Here is a 19,547-nt window from a genome sequence, read left to right on the forward strand (position 1 = left end):
CATAGCTTGTGGACAGGAGCGGTGCAGGGCACTGAGCAAACAGCAAAAAAATATGACGCAACGAGACCACACGCTCCAATGTGGGCTACATTCACTGAAAAACATGGCTGAATGCACAGACGGTTAGACACGGAGTAAAACCGCATGCACACGCACAGTTGCACACACACTTTAGTGTGAGTTCTAGTGGCTGCACTCTCACACACAAGACACATGAATGAATGACAAGCACCAACGCTGCGGTACAAGTCATCGTGCTGTAGCTATGAAGTCTGACGGTGCACTATACAGGCTGCAGCCATTTAAACAGCTGCACCTACAGCTGTCGTGTAATTACTCAGCTCCTCCAGCTGATGAGCGAAAAAAGGAGGAGGTTCTGATTACTGGAGGAGAAGAAGAAGAAACTTCCTCAGAGGAATTAAACTAATTAACAAATCCTGTGTGAGATCCTGTGACTCCCTCCTCCTCATCCGCCCTAAACGTGGATCACTCCACCACCATAACACGTCCATCCCACGGAAGAGAAAGCACACAGCCGTGAATCATTCCAGTCGGTAGGCGTAAACACCAAGAGTTTCACTGAGGACCAGAAGTGGGGTGCCGCCACTGCCTCTACTGCCCACTAGTGGGTTCATGTGTGGGCTGCATGAGGGAGCAGAGACAGATGGATCTCGAGTTTAATTGAATTTAAAAGTTCATGGAAGTGACTCAAATTCTTAACTACAGCAACAGTAACCACTTTAATTATCATTTTTCTAATCATTACAAATTCACTATATATTAAAAATAGATCAACTGCTGAACCTGTTAATGTATGTGCACTGTATTACTGCTGAAAATGTGAAGTGTGTTGCAGTGATTCACAAATTGTATTGAAATCTTATATAGTTAGAGCTGGACGATATGGTCAAAATCTTCTATCTTGATATAGGTAATTTTTTCCCATCTTGATAATGATATATGTAACAATAAAGCATATTTTCTGGGCTTGATTTACCACATGGTAAATCCCATTTTGTATACTCATTTGTGAATGAAATATTTGTCAAATGACAAGTACTGAGTATTTTCTAATTGAATTAGTGCAAAATTAACATACATAAAAAATTAATAACTATTTCCAGCTATATATTGACTATGTTTATGCCTGCACACAAATACAGAGTAATCTGATTAAGACAATAGTTTGACTGGTGTATTCCTGTAAGCAGCTTTCTTATTAATTCAAATTTGAGTTAGTATGTCCTTGTTATTATCAATTTAGATGGCACAATTGTGTATCACGATATCTCGATATATGCTTTCATCACGATACTATTCCATATTGAATTATCGCCCAATCCTATGCATAGTACATATGCAGTTCTACAACAATTTTTTTAATAATAGAATACTTCTTTTAAGTGGGGATTAAATCCCTCATTTGGCCAACTAAGAGAATTTTGGTAGTATGTAATATAAAAAAAATGGCTAATGGTTATTTATATTTATGCATTGTCATTAATCAGATTGTTACTTTATGTAGATAACCATGGATCACAAACAAACATGGCATAATATCAAAAAGTATGTTAAAAAAAAAATAAAAAAGTGAAATGTTTTCTTTGTGTGTATGTTTATCCTCTTTAGTCTGGGGAGTGCAGGTCTATGCCCACACTAAAACACTCACAGACGGTCTCAAACGTGTAACAATAGCAGCTTGGAAACCAAACGGGAGGCTGGTATTAAGCCAAGAGTGAAACAGATGAGAATGATTAGATAACACATCAAAAGCCTTTTTTAGGGGCCCGTGCTTGTTCAAGCAGCTCAAACCTGCAGTGCCCATAACGTAACAAAATGGACGTCAACATTTTACACACAAAAAAACAAAACAATAAAAGGGCCTCTTATTTAAATTGTGAGGCACATTTTTTGTCTAGGGGGGGATTCTCATCTTTAGCCTGTAGATTGTGTGTGATAGCACACATGCAGGGTTATCAGATAACAGATGAAACGGATGAATGAAGCATTTCCCACTTGAAAGGTTTTGTTCTAGAAAGGTGTCATATCAGTGACTCACGTTTGCAAAGACTTGTAACAGTTTCTAATGGGACAGATATGGTCAGTAGCACTTTGAAGGTTTGGTGATAGCTATCGCTACCTCTCAAATGTAATAACAATACATATGTTATGTCTACAGTTACCTTGTGCAAATATTTTAGTACAAAATGGCAGTAAAATTAAAGTAAACATGTAAAAGTTGAGAAAGGTTTTCACAAAAGATCTTTGGAAACTGTATAAATCTTTGAAAATCTTAAACTGTATAAGCTTTATTGTGTTGAATAAACACAAACTCATGCATGTATGAGGGGAAACCCAGAATGCACAAGGTGTTGACTGGAGTCTTTCTCCTCCCACTATCTACAGGCTCCCCTTAAAGGCCTTTACACACCGGGGGCATTTTTATCAAACTGTTTTTGTCATGACTACTTTCACACAGAACGCGAATACTAAGCGGTGAAAAAGGGACACTTTATTTTTGAATATTTCTGAGTTTTTCGCACCGTGAATAAAGGCATCAACAAATCACATTGTGTGGAATGGGTTGAGTTGCGCCTACATTTATGAAACAACAACACCGAGGCTCTGTAGTTCGAATCAAGACGGCAAATTGTATTACTCCTTTGCGCCTTGACAAAGGCAGCGCAGACCAAATCCACTTCTTCCATTCTTACCTTTCACAATAAAATCCCTAGACATATAATATTCGCAGGAGAGTATTTGGCATTTTTGTGTTGTTTATTCGTCACGCCTCTGGTGTGTAAAGGCCTTTAGTGTGACAATTTGTGTTATCTGGGTTTCGAAAAATGCTTTATAAATACATTTTATTATAATTCCCTCCATTTAAAAAAAACATCCTCTTAAAAATTTTGAAATTTTATTTCCTTCTTCCTTTGTCCATTCATTTCTTTGCAACATCTATGAATAAAAAAAAAAAACTTTAATTGAGCTCCTCATGAGTGAGTATAATTGGCCAAGTTCTGCATTGAAAGAATAATCTCTCTTTGTATCTTATCTCACTTTCACTTAGACTTTCATCATTTCTTATACTCTCCTTCCAAGTCTCTCAACCTTTGTTTTTTCTCCCTCTCCCTCCTTCCATCTCGCCCCCTCACTCTCAGACTCCCTTGCCTCACTGTCTCTGCACAGTGCATCTGTAAGATTAGCCCACCCTGCTCTCTACCGCACTCCGTGTGTGTGTGTGTGTGTGTGTGTGTGTGTGTCGGCGTGTTTGTGTCTCTGTGCGTGTGTGTGAGGTCCTGCACTGACGTCTACCTCGAACTCCATCCCATCTCATCTCATGCTGGCCAGTGGCCTCTGAGCTCCTCATGCAGATATAAATGTGGCCTGTGTGCCAGTCACAACCTGACAATGTGCTGGACATGTGGTGTAAGACTTTCAGTACAAACACAATGATCTCACACTCAGACGAGGCACTTACACTCTCAAACACACACACACACACACACACACACACACACACACACACACACTGAGTGCTGAAGAACAGATGTATATACACACACATAAACACATAAAAATACCCAGCAGATGAAGGTGCAATCTTCCCCCCTGTGCTTAAATGGGAACCACGTGCTGGCTTTGGGTCGAGGCAGGCTCGGTAAAGTAAGTCCTTCCACTCATTATGCGGGATGACCCATGCTACCCCGAGGCTGAGGGGAACGCGAGGCAGCTCTCTGCTCGTCGGCCCTTTGAACGTGGCCTCCAAACCGGAGCGGTTAGCAATTAAATAAACAGAGGAGGAGATTTGTTCCCGCTGTCACTTGCGTTAGCCAAAAGGAACCTACTGGGCCAAGCCTGAGTCAGTCTAAGGTACCATTAAATGGCAGGGAATCCTTCGCCCAGAGCCAAAGGAACTGGCAGCTGAAATTGCAGAGGTTCCCAACCACCGATACCACCAACACGTACGGCTAATGTGCTTCTCTTGGACAATCTGCCCGCAAAAGCTCTCCGGGGAAAAATTACAGCAAAGTATCAACATCAGTTTGCCGTTAAATTGTACACATACCACACGCACTAGGCAATTCTCCCAACAAGAAAAACACAGCAGTGGCTTGGCTGTGCAAACAAAACACAGTCAAATCATAACTTCCTCCTGTTGAGCAGGTAATCCAGTGAGGTAATGCTGATTTGTGTAATATCCATATATTGGCTCGGCTGATACTTCATATTCTTCACAGTGATTGTTTATAGTAATACTGTAGGATTTTCCAAATGATTCCAACCCATCATGTAAACGCTGGCTTTCTCTAACATACACCTGTATGGAAGATCAATTCTATTTTGGAGAAGCTTCAGAAACAAAAATCTAAGGTGATTGATGGTGTGATACTGAATGCCATCAACAGCTTATAGGGGTAAACAGTAAAAGGCTGTCTTTGCACTATGCTGCTTCAGGATGTGAATATGTAAAACTATGTAATATCTCAGGATTCTTAAACCTTTTGATGATGAACAATATCGTGATGTTTATGCATGTTCTCTTAACTGGCTTTAAAAAAGTTTTTTTTTAATCCAAACATTGATTTAGACAGGCCATTCATAGAGCAGACAGCATTCTTTCATTTCACATTATTAAACTGGTCATAAATGTCTCGGTGGTCTGCAGCACCTGACTTAACTGGCTCCTATTGATCTATGTTTAAGTAAATAAACAATCTAATAAATGTCAATATAAAGCATTAAAATCACTGTGATATTAACAATAATGCCTTCTTTTGTATTTCTAATAAAAAAATATACTACTTGCTACTTGGCCCAACCTAATTGTGTAATACAGTATAGATGGTGATAATGTAATTTAACATCTTTGTGTGGTACAAGAATTGAGGTTGATTGTAGCCAAGTAAAAATCAAGTAAAAGTCGGTATTGGTTAGGAAAAGTTCCCTCCAATAGAGGGATGACATGTTTTTGTAGGCAAACCCGGAAGTTGGCATTGCACTGGTTCCCTCGACAAAAAGCCAATGGGATTTTTCCATTGGATTTTGGATTATTGCAGAAAATAAACTCTGTGGCAAACAAACGTTTATGACATGGCAGAAGTAAAAAGCTAACGCTATAAACAAACTACACAACGGTCACATGACTTCACTTCACTACAACTAAGCTAAAGGCGGACTAGTGTTCGGCGTGATGACGTTTAGTAGTCTCATTTAGCCACTTGTTAGCAAACCGCCTTTTTGAAGATAAAAGCTTCAAAATTCACGAGTGAGATATTTACTGACGTATTTTATGTCGTAAAACAAAACATTAAAATCTCTAAAAAGAGCAGGCACCCTCTATTAATGAACTAAAAACAATGAAATATGACAAAATCAAATATGAAGTTTAATGGGTAATAATTTTGCAACTAGCTTTGAATCACTACAATACAGGTCTTACATGCGAACAATGTTCAACCTCCGTCCACGCTGCCAGCACCCAGATCTCCCTGCTGACCCTCCAGCAAAAGTCCACCGGATGACGTGAAATGACGCGTTTCGCATCACTCGGCGGACCCTCGTCGGCAAATGAGCGGGGAGCTTAAGGTGCAAGCAACACGGAGAGAAGTCAAACATCGTTCATTTGCACATACCACCCATACTGCAACGATACAAAGCCGTTTGAAAATCGGCAAAGCTTCCCATTAAGCAATAGTAAGTAAAATGGTCAGCAACCTAAGCTGTTTTCGACGACTGAAGTCACCATACAGACTGCAGAATACATGGTCACAGTAAAACCCATGATGCCAGCTAAATCCCCTCTAATGTCCACTAAGACAGTATTAAAAAGAGGGATTACTCAAAGACATGGTAATGAGACCAAACCCTTCAAAGAACACACACACACAGCCCAATAAGTGTTTGTTTCCAAGTGTTGTGTCATCCTCTGCTTGAAAGACGGCGGTGGGAAAGAACCGGTGAAATCATACCTCCCTACATTTTTTTTTCTCTCCTTCCTTATTAACGTATGCGTTTTCAGGGACAATTGATAGTTTGTGAAAAAGCCTGCGACTGCCAGCATGGTGGCTGTGCGTGCTGTGAAGGATGGATGGAGTAGGGAGTGGAAGGGGAAACAACCTCGCCCAGTCTCGACACAAGCCTGTTGGTGGACATCTGGATGTGATCCGCAGTCTGCAGATGAGCTGAGCAGAACCGACCACACCTCATTCCTGCATCATATCATAAAATTGGGCTTCTCTAGGTGCCTGTTGCCATTACATATACAGAATGACTGTGGGGTGTGAATATATGTGTGTGTGCAGGTGTGAAATTCTTCAAGCTGAAGCTGATGACTTTAGGCGAAATCAAACTCAAAGCTATCATTTGTCCAATTTATTTGCAGAACAAAATGTCAGCAACATAAACTGCATTCTAAATCGTTTGTTAGAGGATAAATGTTGTGCTAAACAGCCGATACTTTAGTTTATTAGACGCCATTTCGAGCTAAAAACACCCCAAAGAAACATCAGCTCCCACAAACATGCAGAGTCAGGATCATTTGATCCGTAGAGCTGTGGGGTGGATAGGTCTTAATGTGCTATGATATCCCTTACACAACAGAGAAACATCCCGAAAATGAGTCACCGTGCTCCATGAAACTGTGATAATCTTTGGTGCATTACTGTCCAACGCGACGACATGGACCACTTTTCGATGTGCTCTACACTTTCTGAATATTTTCAACACACCGTGATTTAATCTGTCATCTGTTGAGCGACAAATAACCAGGATTTACAAAAAAAATTCTTTGCCTACTGATCTTAAGGTGCCATCACCTGCTTCTCAAGCAATTGATGTCATTAAATAATAATAAATAACGCAGAAGAGATGCACACAGCGTATAAGAATGTATTTCTTGTTGAGACAGACAGCTAGAAGAATCTTTACTTTTCAATAAAAGGAAGCTCTGCATCAATTGTATGAATACAGACGTCGTTTGGCCACAAAACTAGCTTTGATGATAACTGCAACTCTGCCCCATTCTCAGACTGTTGCCAAATCAGGCCTGAAAGAAGTATCGGTATCTACACCATCACTCTCCTCTGCTACTGCCACACATCAGTTGTCTCTCCCTGTAGCCTGAGAATTTCTGCCACTGGCTTTTTAATGTGGGGCCTTTCCCTGCCAACGACTGTCACCAGCACACATTTGTTCCAGATGGATCGAGATAAATCAAGAAGCCACGATCCGTCAACAAAGCTTGCAGCTTGTAAAGCAGAAAGCATGAAGGAGGGGAAACCTCCTAGTGTGAAAGCTGCCTACATGTTGGCATCTACTGATAACAAATGACATATGAATGAGGATTGTTCTGTTGAGAGACTAATCTTTAACTGGAAAAAACACACAAAACATATAAAGTAGTACAGCTACGTGTTATATTAGTTAGTTAAGTCTGAAAATATAAATATATTGATTCATTTATCCATATTTATTTAGTTAACAGAGAATATCAGCGATATCTTATGCAACTTGTGTGGTCTTGAAATGCTTTACACAACCAACAACTCTATCCAATGAGTCCTATAATGCTTATAACATATGGGGTTACCTCAATAATCAATGCCAGGTATGACTACGTTCTCCGCATTGTCACTGAATAACATTTCTTTTAAATAAGAAGTGAGTGTGTGATGGAAAATAAGCTACTGGCACTGAGCCACTGTGTCAGAAAAACCACATAAGGAAACATTCAGACGACCTTTTTACGAATGGGTTTTTCACTCAATCCACCAAAGACTTTCACATTCAGATCAGCAACTGATTACGGTGCCATTACATGACCATGAAGAAATTCTGCACAATGAAAGCCAGTGAAATCACTTAAGAATCATACTTTTCTGACCTCCGTCTGAAAGAAAAGACACATAAACCCAACCAGGGCCATGAAAACACTATTAAAAAGGTTGCATTTGAAGACAATGAAGAAGTCTAAACCCACACTTTCTGAGAGATAAAAGGGGGGCATCAATCCACTGAGGGAAACAAAAGAAGACGTGATTGATGAAATGTCTCAAGATGGTTTTCTTTAGCGTCCAAAAATGTTAATTTCCTTGCTGCGCCTAAACTGGATTATTCATCACTTGGCTGTGGTTGACCCAAGTCCCTCATGTCATTGTTAGCCCCCTCTTCTTCACAGCCCTATCAATGTGACACCAACAGGCCTCAGACAGAGATGGATGCCGGGATGGATAGATAGCGAAATAAGGACACAAGGACTCATGATTGATTGTACCCTGGTTAGGATGCGTGGCACAGAAGGCTTGGCCCGGTGACTTGCGGTGCATCTTTCATTCGACCATCTTTCCATCACACGTCCACTGCCATCAATGTCTTTTGGGAATCTTAAACCCTCAGATTGAATCTTCAGTGAGTATAAATATATAACAAAAATAAAATAATCTAGTTAAAACGCTTCTTTATACATCATATTATTGTCTGAAATCCACAAGCTGTTCTATCTGGCAACATCCCAAAAGTATTTAAAATACAATTTATGTACGAGTCACAAACTGGAAACTTAATCTACTGTTCTCATTTACCGGCTCAGAAAATCAATGAGAACCGAACTGATGGCTTTATAATATTGACTTCTGTGGATAGGTCCCAGAAAGCAGGAAAAATATGGGCTCTGAGATATGAGGGGAATAAAAATATGCCCCACACAATGGGATGGGGGGACTTGAGTCGGAAAATTCACTCAGATTGAACACAGTCCTTGGCATGATGGATGAAAACGAAGACACCAAATATTAAAGGGACAGCATCAAGAAAATATTCATATCTTTATATTTATACCTATATCACAGCATTTGAAAGATTTGCTACGTATTTGGATATATCATGTTTTTTGAAGTCTTGGTTAGACAAAGTTAGCAATTGTAATCTGTCACGTTGGGCTTTGATTACTTATTAATGGGCATTTCTCACAAATATTTGCCATATCAAACTATAAAGCGAGGATTCTCTGTCTGTGTGTCCTTCACATATCTCGAGAACCGCTCATCCGATCTACTTCAGACTTGGCGGGTCTATTGTTGGGGACTCAAGGGGTTGCTTTTTTGAATGTTGTGCAATTAGACACACGACACGTTCAATATTAATACGCTTTTAATAAACAAGCAAACAGCGCTCTGTGCAGCAGAGGGGGGGGGGCGGAGCTTCAGGTCTCTACAGATTGTCCAGCATGTCGTCCGCAGCAGGCAGACCGCGGCTCATTTACTACCACTCAGTTTGGATGCTGGATGCTAGATATACTAACGTTACAACCAAACTCACTTCTCTGGAGTCAAAGAGTGATGAGCGGTTCTCAACAACGCTGCAAGCTGTTCTTCCCGTGAGCAAAGCAATCGGCCCGCTCCAAGCTCCGTAGTTTAGAGTTAATGATGACTTAATTAATGGAAAAAAAAAACATGGATATAGGAAAAAATGATGCAAATATTCCTTAGTTGTAGCCCTACATACATATCTAAATTGTAGGACTAAGCCAAAAGAAATCAGTTATTCTCAGAGGCATTTCGAGAGCAGCCTGAAGTTGGCATTTTCTTATGAAAATGAGACCAAATAATATCATAGTGTGGGTGTGTTATTCCTTCATCATGTCTAGTTCTCAATAATTCCCTAAGTCAAACACCAGTCAGCCAATCTGGTGGTCACACAAAATGATGCCCTCTTTCGCGGCTCATTGCAAGCTCGACATTCCTCTGATGACAACACTCTTTTGAACATCACATCATGACTCTCCGCATTTCCATGCCGTCTGGAAAACACTACTCACTACTGCCAGCCTCGCTTTCAAACCGAGCGAATCAAACAAACAATAAATCAATCCACAACTCTAACCACACCGACTTTCTGCCGAGTGCCATCATTAGTATGGTTTATTTGCTCACCGAGCTGTTTCTAAAAGCAGAAGCAAGCGCAGGGCTGTGTTCTCTGGGGCTGATGTCACTGTGCTGCAGCAGTAAGTGCCTCTCTCCTCTCACTCTACTGTTTATTTGGAAGTCATTAGTGCTGTCCAGCGCGGGCCCTATACATGCTCTGCCAACGCAAAATCAAATCAGTGATCTAATTATTAGCAAGAAGTCCATCATGGGAGCAAAGCCTATTCTGTTTCTCAAGCGGCTGGCTCACTAACAGAGAGGACACTTGGAAAGTAACACACTTTTACCTTAAGAATAAATCAAGCTGTGTGACAAAGTGCTTTAAAAACACTCCCATCACCAAAAGGTCACAAGCTGAGTCACTGCAACAACCATATGTTCTGTTTAAGGGGTCCGTGAATGACATTAAAGAAGACCTCTTATGCTTATTTTCAGGTGCATACTTGTATTTTTGGTTTCTATTAGAACATGTTAACATGTTGTTACTAAGACACCAAACGATCCAACCTTTGGTCCAGGCTGCTACTGTGTCATGCAAAAAAAAGACATCCACTACTTTTTATCTCCAGGAGTCAGACAAAACAAGAGTGCACATGTGGTCAGACGTGTAGAAGTGCACGAAGAGAAAATATCTCTTGCATCCATCTAAAATTTGTTCCAAAAGGTCTCAAACCAAATGAGGGTCTGTTTCTCTCCAGTCCCGGATATACTGTACACTTTGTGGTTATTACTGTGTTCTCAGTAAAGATCGGAGTTGTAATATCAAGCAGCCCAAAGAATTATTCTGAGGTTTATTCAGGTCTGGATGTGGAGACAAATACACGGAACAAATGGCAGTGACTTGATTCATTCGAATGATTTATGTGTGGTGAACTCTGAGGAGCAGATTTAGTTTAGCTGGAAACTCCAGTTGAACTTCAGACATGCTGAAAAGCTGTGGAAAATAGATAAACTCATCATTCATTCATTCGATTGGTCTAGCTTACAGTAAGTATATAATGCCTGATCTTGGTAGAGCCCAAAGCACATAGATACACCTGAAAATGGATCTGCCTTTTGTTTGCATGTTTGAATGTTTCTCAATTGCCGTGTCTCCATTTAATTGTCGAGCCAAATTTAAGATAACTTTTGAAATGTCGCAAAATAAGAAATGTGAATTAGGCGCGTTAATTTCGATCAACTGGTTTGGAGCGAATGGACTAGTTTCGCCAGAAGTTGGCACTATAGGCTACGCATGGCTGTAATCCACCAGTAAACAGAGAAGAAGTAGAGGTTGCGAACCGGAAACAAGTCGGCTTGGCCATCTAACCATCTACAACAGAAAAATGGAGAGGTCTTTAGGATTTTTTTTTCAATTGGACAAGTTTTAATTGTTCTTTTATGTCATCTAGTTTTGGCCATGTTTCACGTTGTCTGGGGACGAAGACAAGTATTCACGCATTATGGGAATATCCGAGAAGACGCAACAGCGGCAAAAGATAATCGGTCATGTGAGTTAAATGTTCACAACGTCAGAACTTATTTGGCAAAGGCGTTTCCATAATCCATTTAGCCCATCAACTCTTTTTCAATAAAGACAAAAACCACCTCAGGCGAGCGTAAAAATACAGTTTCCATACAGCTTTTCCAATGGGATACTTCAAAATGTGCATAAAAATACGTGAATGGAAACACAACTTATGTATGTCTACTGTACATCACATGGTTTACACTCACACCTACTGTAGACAGGAGCTTTTACAGCCCCTAAAAATCTGACAACCTCAAACTCTTGCCACCCCTTTCAAACGACGCTATTTTAACAAGCCTAGCCAGTAGTAGCCACTGTCTGTCACTCACAAGTACAAGACATTGACGTGGACTGATGTCATTGTTCCAGGCCACAATCTGAGAAATATCAACACTAGTAAAGTGAAATGAATGTTGATGTTTCTCGGTGGGAAAGGAGAGTCCTGCTGATGCAAGTCATTTCGGCTGGTATGCGTCGGACTATTTTCTGCAACATTTAATTTTAGAAATGAAAACACACTATTTTTGGTAACATCATGTAAGAAATATGAAAGTAAGAAACTTGATGACAGCACATCATTAAACTAATTTTAACACACTAATAATCATGATTGAATTTCTCTTTTTGTTGTGACTGGCAAGTAAGATTGGAAAATCTTCAGTATGCAACGGATTCATGTTATGAGCCACAAAGCAGACTGAAATTGAGGTAATCGGTCTGCTCACTACGTTTCAGTCCATTCTGATCCAGTTGGGACAGAGAGAGGAGAGTAACTGAGGGCTTTGGGTTCATCTCTAAACCTCTGAAAAGGGTCATCTTCGTTGCCGACCTCAGCCGGATTTGTTTCCCGAAAAGGAAATGACTGCAACCTCCACTGCACTTGGGTCATGAGCTAGACTTGAGGAGCCCAACTACAAAGAGCTTAATCTATTTATAGGAAAACACCGCTACAGTACAGTGATCAGGGGGGAAAGGAACCCTACAAGACGGTCGGACGCCAAGGTTACGCGCCAACTGTCAAGATCAACAAGGAGCCGTGCCATTCCCCTGCTTTATAACTTAAATCCATTTTCCTTGCCTCTCCGACAACATTAAACTATCTCCTTACTTTTTACGCTGTCGATTTCGACATTTAATACAAGTATGAAATGTAGCACCTACAAAGCTGTCTCATACAATGATAGTAAAAATTCATTTAAGTACAAGAAAAACAGTCATTTCTATATTTTGGATGGAGAAAATGTTAATTGATAGAGACTCAATGTCACATATTAGGAAAACCAGTGCCACACTTTAAAACATAGTTTGAATCTATGCAGAGTGAACGCTATAATAACAAGGATATAAAACTTAAAAATACAAAAGCTACATTCCTCGCATACTGGATTAACTACCAAAGAGAGCTGGAGTGAGGACTGGGTCTTTATGGCATAGTGTGAAGGCAACGGAAAAGTCACAACACTCTCTTCATAAACAGACTTGAATTATGTCACACGAAAATTTTTATTTTGTAATAAATACAACTGCCATAGCAACAGTACTACTACACAGTAACTTGGTATGCACAGTTGAAAAACCTTTCAGCTTTCTAATCGCCATTTTCTTATGTGGGGATTTGTAAATCGCCATAGTGACTCCAGAATCAAGACCTGAAACAACACTCACAAGACTGAAAGTGAAAACAAACAAGGAGGATGATCACACTGTTTGACTGACAACACGCTGAGTTCAACACTAACAGAGAAGAAGAAAGGAAGCAACCTCTTGGTTTTCCTGCTCAACAGACTGCAAAAATTGATCAAATTGATACAGCATAATATCTCGATATTTTGCGTAAACTGTTAATATTGCAAATACAATGTAGACTCTAAGACAAACAGTTCAGTTTGTCAGGTGCATAATGCAACATTTATGTTTTTATGACAGTGTTTGTCAGTCTATCTGCTTGACAATCCCATTTTGCTAAAAATGATTGTGAGATGAAGAGACTGCATCATTTTTTTTGTAAAAGTTGCATCGTTCAAAATACCTGTAATGGTACAGTACTCCTGTCCACACAAGTTAACTTGGACTATATGTAGACTCTAATACAAACACTTCAATTTGTCAGGTGCTTAATGCAACATTCATGATTTTATGACAGTGTTGGTCAGTCCGTCTGCATGACTGACAATCCCATTTTGCAGCAATAAAAATAAGAGATTGAACAGAGTTTCAACTCTTATTAGACATAACAGATGTTGACAAACTGCATATTTTGCAGTTGAAAAAAGGTAATAAATCACAATACTCAGCATATGACAAAATGTTTAAAATCGCATTAAGATCGTATCGTGACTTAAGTATTGTGATGATATTGTATCATGGGGCCTCTGGTGATTCCCACCAATACTGAAAACACGACTGTCAGATGAATTAATTCTATTTGAGGAATCACTTTCCAGGTCTGTACAATTGCACATGCAAGCAGCATTCTGGCTGACTTTTCAGTTAGTCTGCATATAATTTACTTTTTAAAACACAGAAATAAATACAAAAACATATTTTGGAGTGTGGGCAAAGCTAGTCACTCTTAAAACTTGTGAGTTACTCCAAAAGAACCCTAAATCAGGCTTAGGGAACGTGGGGACTGCACCAGCAGTCACTAGGTCTACATCTACATGTATGATCTATCCGCTATTCTCCATCCTGTGGAACACTAAGGAACTAAGGCATCTCCCTAACTCAGCACGAGAGGATACAGAAGAGAAACAGAGATGGAAGAAATGGGGAAAGAGGTTATAAAATAAGGGTCTGTTGAAAAGAGGCGAAGGAGAACAGGGAATGAGATGAGAGATGCAGAGGCAGCAAAGGTCCCACAAAAGGAAAGAAACACGAGGAGGTAAAGAAAAGCTGTGGAAGGCCAGAGAGCCCCGTAGGCCCTGTGAATCATTGCCTGGTGTCAGCAGGCCTCATGAACCGGAAGCTCGGCCATAAATTGTGGAGAGACCGCGCGGAGCTCGGACTGGTCCGCGAGGAAATCCCATGTCTACACTTTATCAAACTTCTGCATGGACACAGGGACTGGTTACACTGCATGCACCATCAATATCTTTTGTAATACACAAAAGGTAGTGTATATATCAAAGTATTATTATATCATAATATCATAACACTAAGATATGCTTTCCTTTAAAAAAAAAAAAAAACTGGTGGAAATTTGTGCAGGCTTCTACAAATTTGTACGGTTTGGATTTCACCACATGGAGCCGATTACAATACCCACAGGTGGCGTAGATATTTTGGGCCATTCCAGAAATAAAGAGTTGAGTTCCCATCAGATTTATATTTAAGAGTCACGTGGGGTCTAAACACGGGAGCGGTTACACGCCATTGTTTCCAGGGCCAAAATCATTTGCCTTCTTGTCTCTTACTTGCAGTGGAACTAATGCAATTCTCAGTTACAGCTCTCCCATCACCCATTCAGGTTCATATTATTGGAAACACTGACATCAAGCTGAAAGAACGACAAGAAAAACACGCCCGTCGGAGCACTAGAGCAATGATCCATCCCTAGTTCAATACGGTAACCGGAGAGCGGGATAAAACAATCAGCTTTCCTTTCTTTCTCTTCCATTTCTCCCATCGGTGTCAACCACCAAACATCTGCCATTCCTTCCCAGCAGAAGGGCTGGTCGTTTGTTTCCACGCCGAGATCAGTCGGTTATACAACCTCTGGACTTGTTTGGGCACAACTGCTCAGACAGGATATTACGGGATAGTGCAACGCCTTCGTTTCCCAACTGGAGGCTGGTCATCGGGGTAGAAACAGACAATTACTGCCTGCACTGGAGGTGTGAGAACTGCAGATGAACAGCTTGTTAGGGATCTCCAAGACTTTTACGATTTGTTTTATAAAGTCTAACAATCCCTCTGTTAGGATTTAGGCTTTATCACCTTGTTTCTGTCTAACTGTACAACTCTGAATACCCAATTACACTAATTACTGAGGCGTGAGACTGTGTATTTTAAGTCCAAGTTGGCTGGCCATGGAGAGAGAAATATCAAGTCTAGAGTGCCTAATCTAGTGTCTGTGACAAAGACACCAGTCCCCTATCCTACTGGTTCCCAACCTGGGTCGCCAAAGCTTCAAGGGGGGTCGCGAGGCCTTCTTGATTTTAAGGGGTGTAAGGTGTACGTTTTTAAAAAATATACAGTTGGCTTTGTCTCAAAAACTAAATGAAATTGCTATTTTTAAAATTTGGATTATTATTTAAGATATAAACAGGATAAGGGCAGAGTGAAGACCTGAACACAGAGCCTAGTTCCCTCTCTGCTAAACAGCGTCGTCCTGCATTAGAACAGTACGCAGTTAAAACGTCCAAAGAGCTAATGGAACAATGGCCAAGTGTCAGGGAGAAGAAAACACTGAATTTGTCAAAAAAAAGAAGCCTATTAGGTATGAATGATTGATAGAAAGTGCCTAAAAGTAACAGGAAACTCATCTGATATTTACGGGAAATAATCTGCTCAAAACTCATCCAAATCACTCGTTTTACACAAACTTCCCGCAGTTATTGCGTTCACTATTTGGGTTAATTGTACAGTTTATCAGTTGTTCTGTAACGTTATTGTTATGCATTGAATATAATATGAAATATCCATAAAATATGTCACTTAGTCAGGGGTCGTCAGTTTACACAATAATAGAAAAAAGGTGGCCTATCCACAGTGCCACTCAGCCTCACCACTCCTTTATTATTGCTGTGGGCTAATTTATCCACTCTCCTCTGTTATCGACCTGCAGGTTCTGAACTGTGAAGATTCTTTCCCCCGAAAAGAAGCTGACAGACTAATGCACGTTCTGGGCTCGCTGTCAGTGTAAACATTAAAGATTAAATTAACAAAAACTGATAGGAATACACATGTACATCCTCTTAGTAAGGTAACACTCTCAGGCATCGGCCTATTAACTGGTATGCCCTTCTGAGAGCGATGCATTAAAGGATCCAATTGTTCACCGGTTGACAGATGATCGCCCCAAAAATCTTATGTCTCAAGTACCGCCTGTCTGAGCATAAAAACAGTCTGGAACAATGCACTCTGTTTTGTATGGCATGTTCCACTTGTGATGGAAGCTATTTATGGACTGAAGAGAAGAAGCATTTAGCCAGAAATACCTCAAAAAGCACCATTATCTCGGAGCAGATCTGATTCCCGAACACAAAACTCTTAGTTTTAGTATATTCCCTGTGGGATATATGACAAAGGATAACCTGCCAGACATGGTCTTGACCTGAAATGTGAGGTCAGTTGCTCTGACAATGGTAGTGTGAGGGCGTGTGTGTGCATGTACTATGTCAGTGTTGCAGTGGTGTGAGGGAGTATCACTAGTTTTATGAGGCAAGTCATTCTGTTGCAGAACAAGTATGTCTGATTGCACAGCGGTGTGTAATGTGTCTGGATTTTTTTTTTTTTTTTTTTTTTTTTTTTTGACGAATACGTGTAGACGCACATGCATATTAAACTTTACCGTTCTGTTCATCCAGCTCATTGCCAATCTCTTGGCCCATTATCTTCTGTCTGCTGATGACAGCTGCTAGTGCATCCAAGCCTTCATCCTGGGCTGTGAAGAGAGAGGAAAGAAAAGAGAAACTTTTATACACTTGAACACGAGACAAAGAAAGAGACAGAGCACTGAGATTATGCAATGCCAGACAACAATACAGGGAAAAAGACTCATACATTATATTGCAAAAATCAATTTAGCAGTGGGGTAGAACTAACGACGCTGCTTTGAAAAAAGCCAATTGTAAGAAGGGAGCAATTACAGTATCCTGCACTTATGTGATATAACAAGGCAACTATTTGGGAAATGGGAATGACAGGCTGTTGGGGTCCAGCTCAGCTCACGGTGCCATTTGTGAGTCATTCAGCACTTTACCCCACTCAGCTGTACTCCTGTTATTATAACTGCGGCACGCCAAGGTGCAGAGCAGAAACAGTGAAGCTTAAAGAACAGAAAAGAAACGTTTTGGCCTCTATAGGTTTCCAAGTTTGACACACTCTCTTCCACAGGAATTTTTTATGACCGCAGGTTCAGGCGCTCGCCATTACCCAACTCCACCAGAAATCCCACGGGGGACTGCAAACCTCCATGTGGTTTGGTTTCACTGTCTTAAGAGGAAACTGTGATCCCACGTTGACAATAGCCAGAGCCGTAATGGAGACGTAGCAATGAAGTGTCACTTGGAGTCAGGTGAACTGATGTCTGGGTGTTCAAGTCATGTCAAGAGACGTTCAGGAAACAGGACAAAGCAGGCGGGGGCTTTCAATATGTTTCCTAGATATTTAAATGTTAGCATACACCATGGACTGCATATAAGACGCGGACGTAGTCACCGTCACATCACCCATTGGTTTGTGGACTGCAGTTTTGAAGCCTTGAGTTTGGTATTTTGGCCGTCACCATCTTGTTTTTTTGCAACCAGAAATAACATGAGAGGGTGGAGCTAAGTACAACCAAACGCTGAAAAAGGGGTCGTTCAAATGTAGCGTCTTAATACGTGTGGAAAACGCCAGCCGTGCCACTTTCATCCTTTTATCCAAGGTGCTTTGGAAGTTGCGCTAATGTCGCGCCTGTTGTTACGAAGCAACCAGAACATCTGCCAATTTGATCATAAATGTAGTTATAAAGATATCATGGTTGGTTGTGTCTTTCTAGCCAAACAGCTACCGTGGTGCTAACGTAGCAGCTATGTGGCTCACGCTAACAAGCTGTGGCCGTGCTCAGCTCATGATTGGCTCGTGCGAGTGTGTGTGCAGGACCTTAATAACGCGGCTACAGCCCCCCCCCGATTACTACTGCACAGACTCTGGGTCCAAATGACGTCAAAATCTCAAATGACAGCTCCTGTATCAGAGATATTTTTGGCTTCACTTTTGTACAGTGGGAGAAGTGGAGAGACGCGTCGTCCAATATATGCAGTCTATGGTATGGGTGAATGAGAAGCGAACTGTAAAGCTCTTTGTCCGTTAAGGTAGCAGAGCGCTATACAAGTGCAGTCCATTTACCACTTATTCCATTATGTGTAATTACCTTCGATGACTCGTTGCTGCTGCTGTTTGATCTCTCCAAAGGACAGCCCTTTGGTCTCCTCTGATTCGTTGATCAGCCAGGGGTTGGCCGCAACACCTCCACTCGTTCCTGCCCCCATCAACGTTGACCTGTGAAACATCACCACAACATTACTAACGTTTCCAAAATGTTTCAGCTCTTCAAGTTAAATAAAAATTTGTTTTGGAGACCATGAAATTACTATTCCGACCAAAAAGCAGCTGTTGAAGCAACAAACACAAATCACCCAGCAGCTGAAAGTCAACGGCAAAATCCCCTTTTTGGCTGACAATCACCATTCCAGCACACAAGTCTACAACACCCATCGTGCATCAGTGACTTTTAGCTATATAAGTAAACACAGTCAATGTGCGTGGTTGGGACAGGAGTGCAATGCACATCTGTACAACTCTTACAGCAAACACATCTGTACAAGGCATGTTCCCGTTTCAATACTGTACTCTTTTGACCATTTTATGACAACAAAACCCTTTAGATCACAGAACAAAAAGTATTTACTCATTTTGTCTTTTAAGTTTTTGGAACGATTGAAAAATGCCAGGCTAGCTCGCAAAGTGTGTAAACAGTGCGTGTTAATCCGTCACAGGACTGTGGACTGCTGGGGAGGTTTCGCTCTGACGAAGTGTCAGACCAGAGAGCTCTCTGTACTGTACTGTACTATGCTGTGCTAAACACCGCTGTGTGGTTTAAAAGCTATTCTTCTGCTAATAGCTTAAAGCTGTGTTTCAGACCCCCCCCCCCTCCTCTTGCGGTGACGTGTTCAGAATCTCTGTGTGCGGTTGGATTTAACCACGTCTGCTGTGAGCAAGTCGTCTGCTGGTCAAGCTCAGGGAAAGTGACCTGAGCCACATGTAGGTACATGTGGCTCAGGTCACTTTCCCTGCCACTCAGAAAAAAACAGCGATATTGCCACAGGCCCTAATTCAGGCTGCTTTTGAAGTGGTCGGTAAAGCGTCGTCAGACCATTCCCAATGCTAGCTAGCTGAGGCTGATAGCA

At 41.0% G+C, this 19,547-nt stretch overlaps 1 protein-coding gene across 1 annotated transcript in view; it reads right to left on the minus strand.

Annotated features, from left to right (window-relative positions):
• The window catches only part of stx8 (syntaxin 8), a 51,908-nt gene that overhangs the window by 25,787 nt on the left and 6,574 nt on the right, over nt 1-19,547 (minus strand). Inside the window, exons 5-6 of the mRNA XM_037762244.1 lie at nt 18,512-18,639; nt 16,946-17,038 (exon numbers count right to left, since the gene is read on the minus strand). Of these exons, the coding sequence (XP_037618172.1) occupies nt 16,946-17,038; nt 18,512-18,639 (221 nt within the window). The remainder of the gene's footprint in view (nt 1-16,945; nt 17,039-18,511; nt 18,640-19,547) is intronic.

This window comes from Sebastes umbrosus, chromosome 3 (assembly GCF_015220745.1).
Source record: "Sebastes umbrosus isolate fSebUmb1 chromosome 3, fSebUmb1.pri, whole genome shotgun sequence".
NCBI lineage: Eukaryota > Metazoa > Chordata > Actinopteri > Perciformes > Sebastidae > Sebastes > Sebastes umbrosus.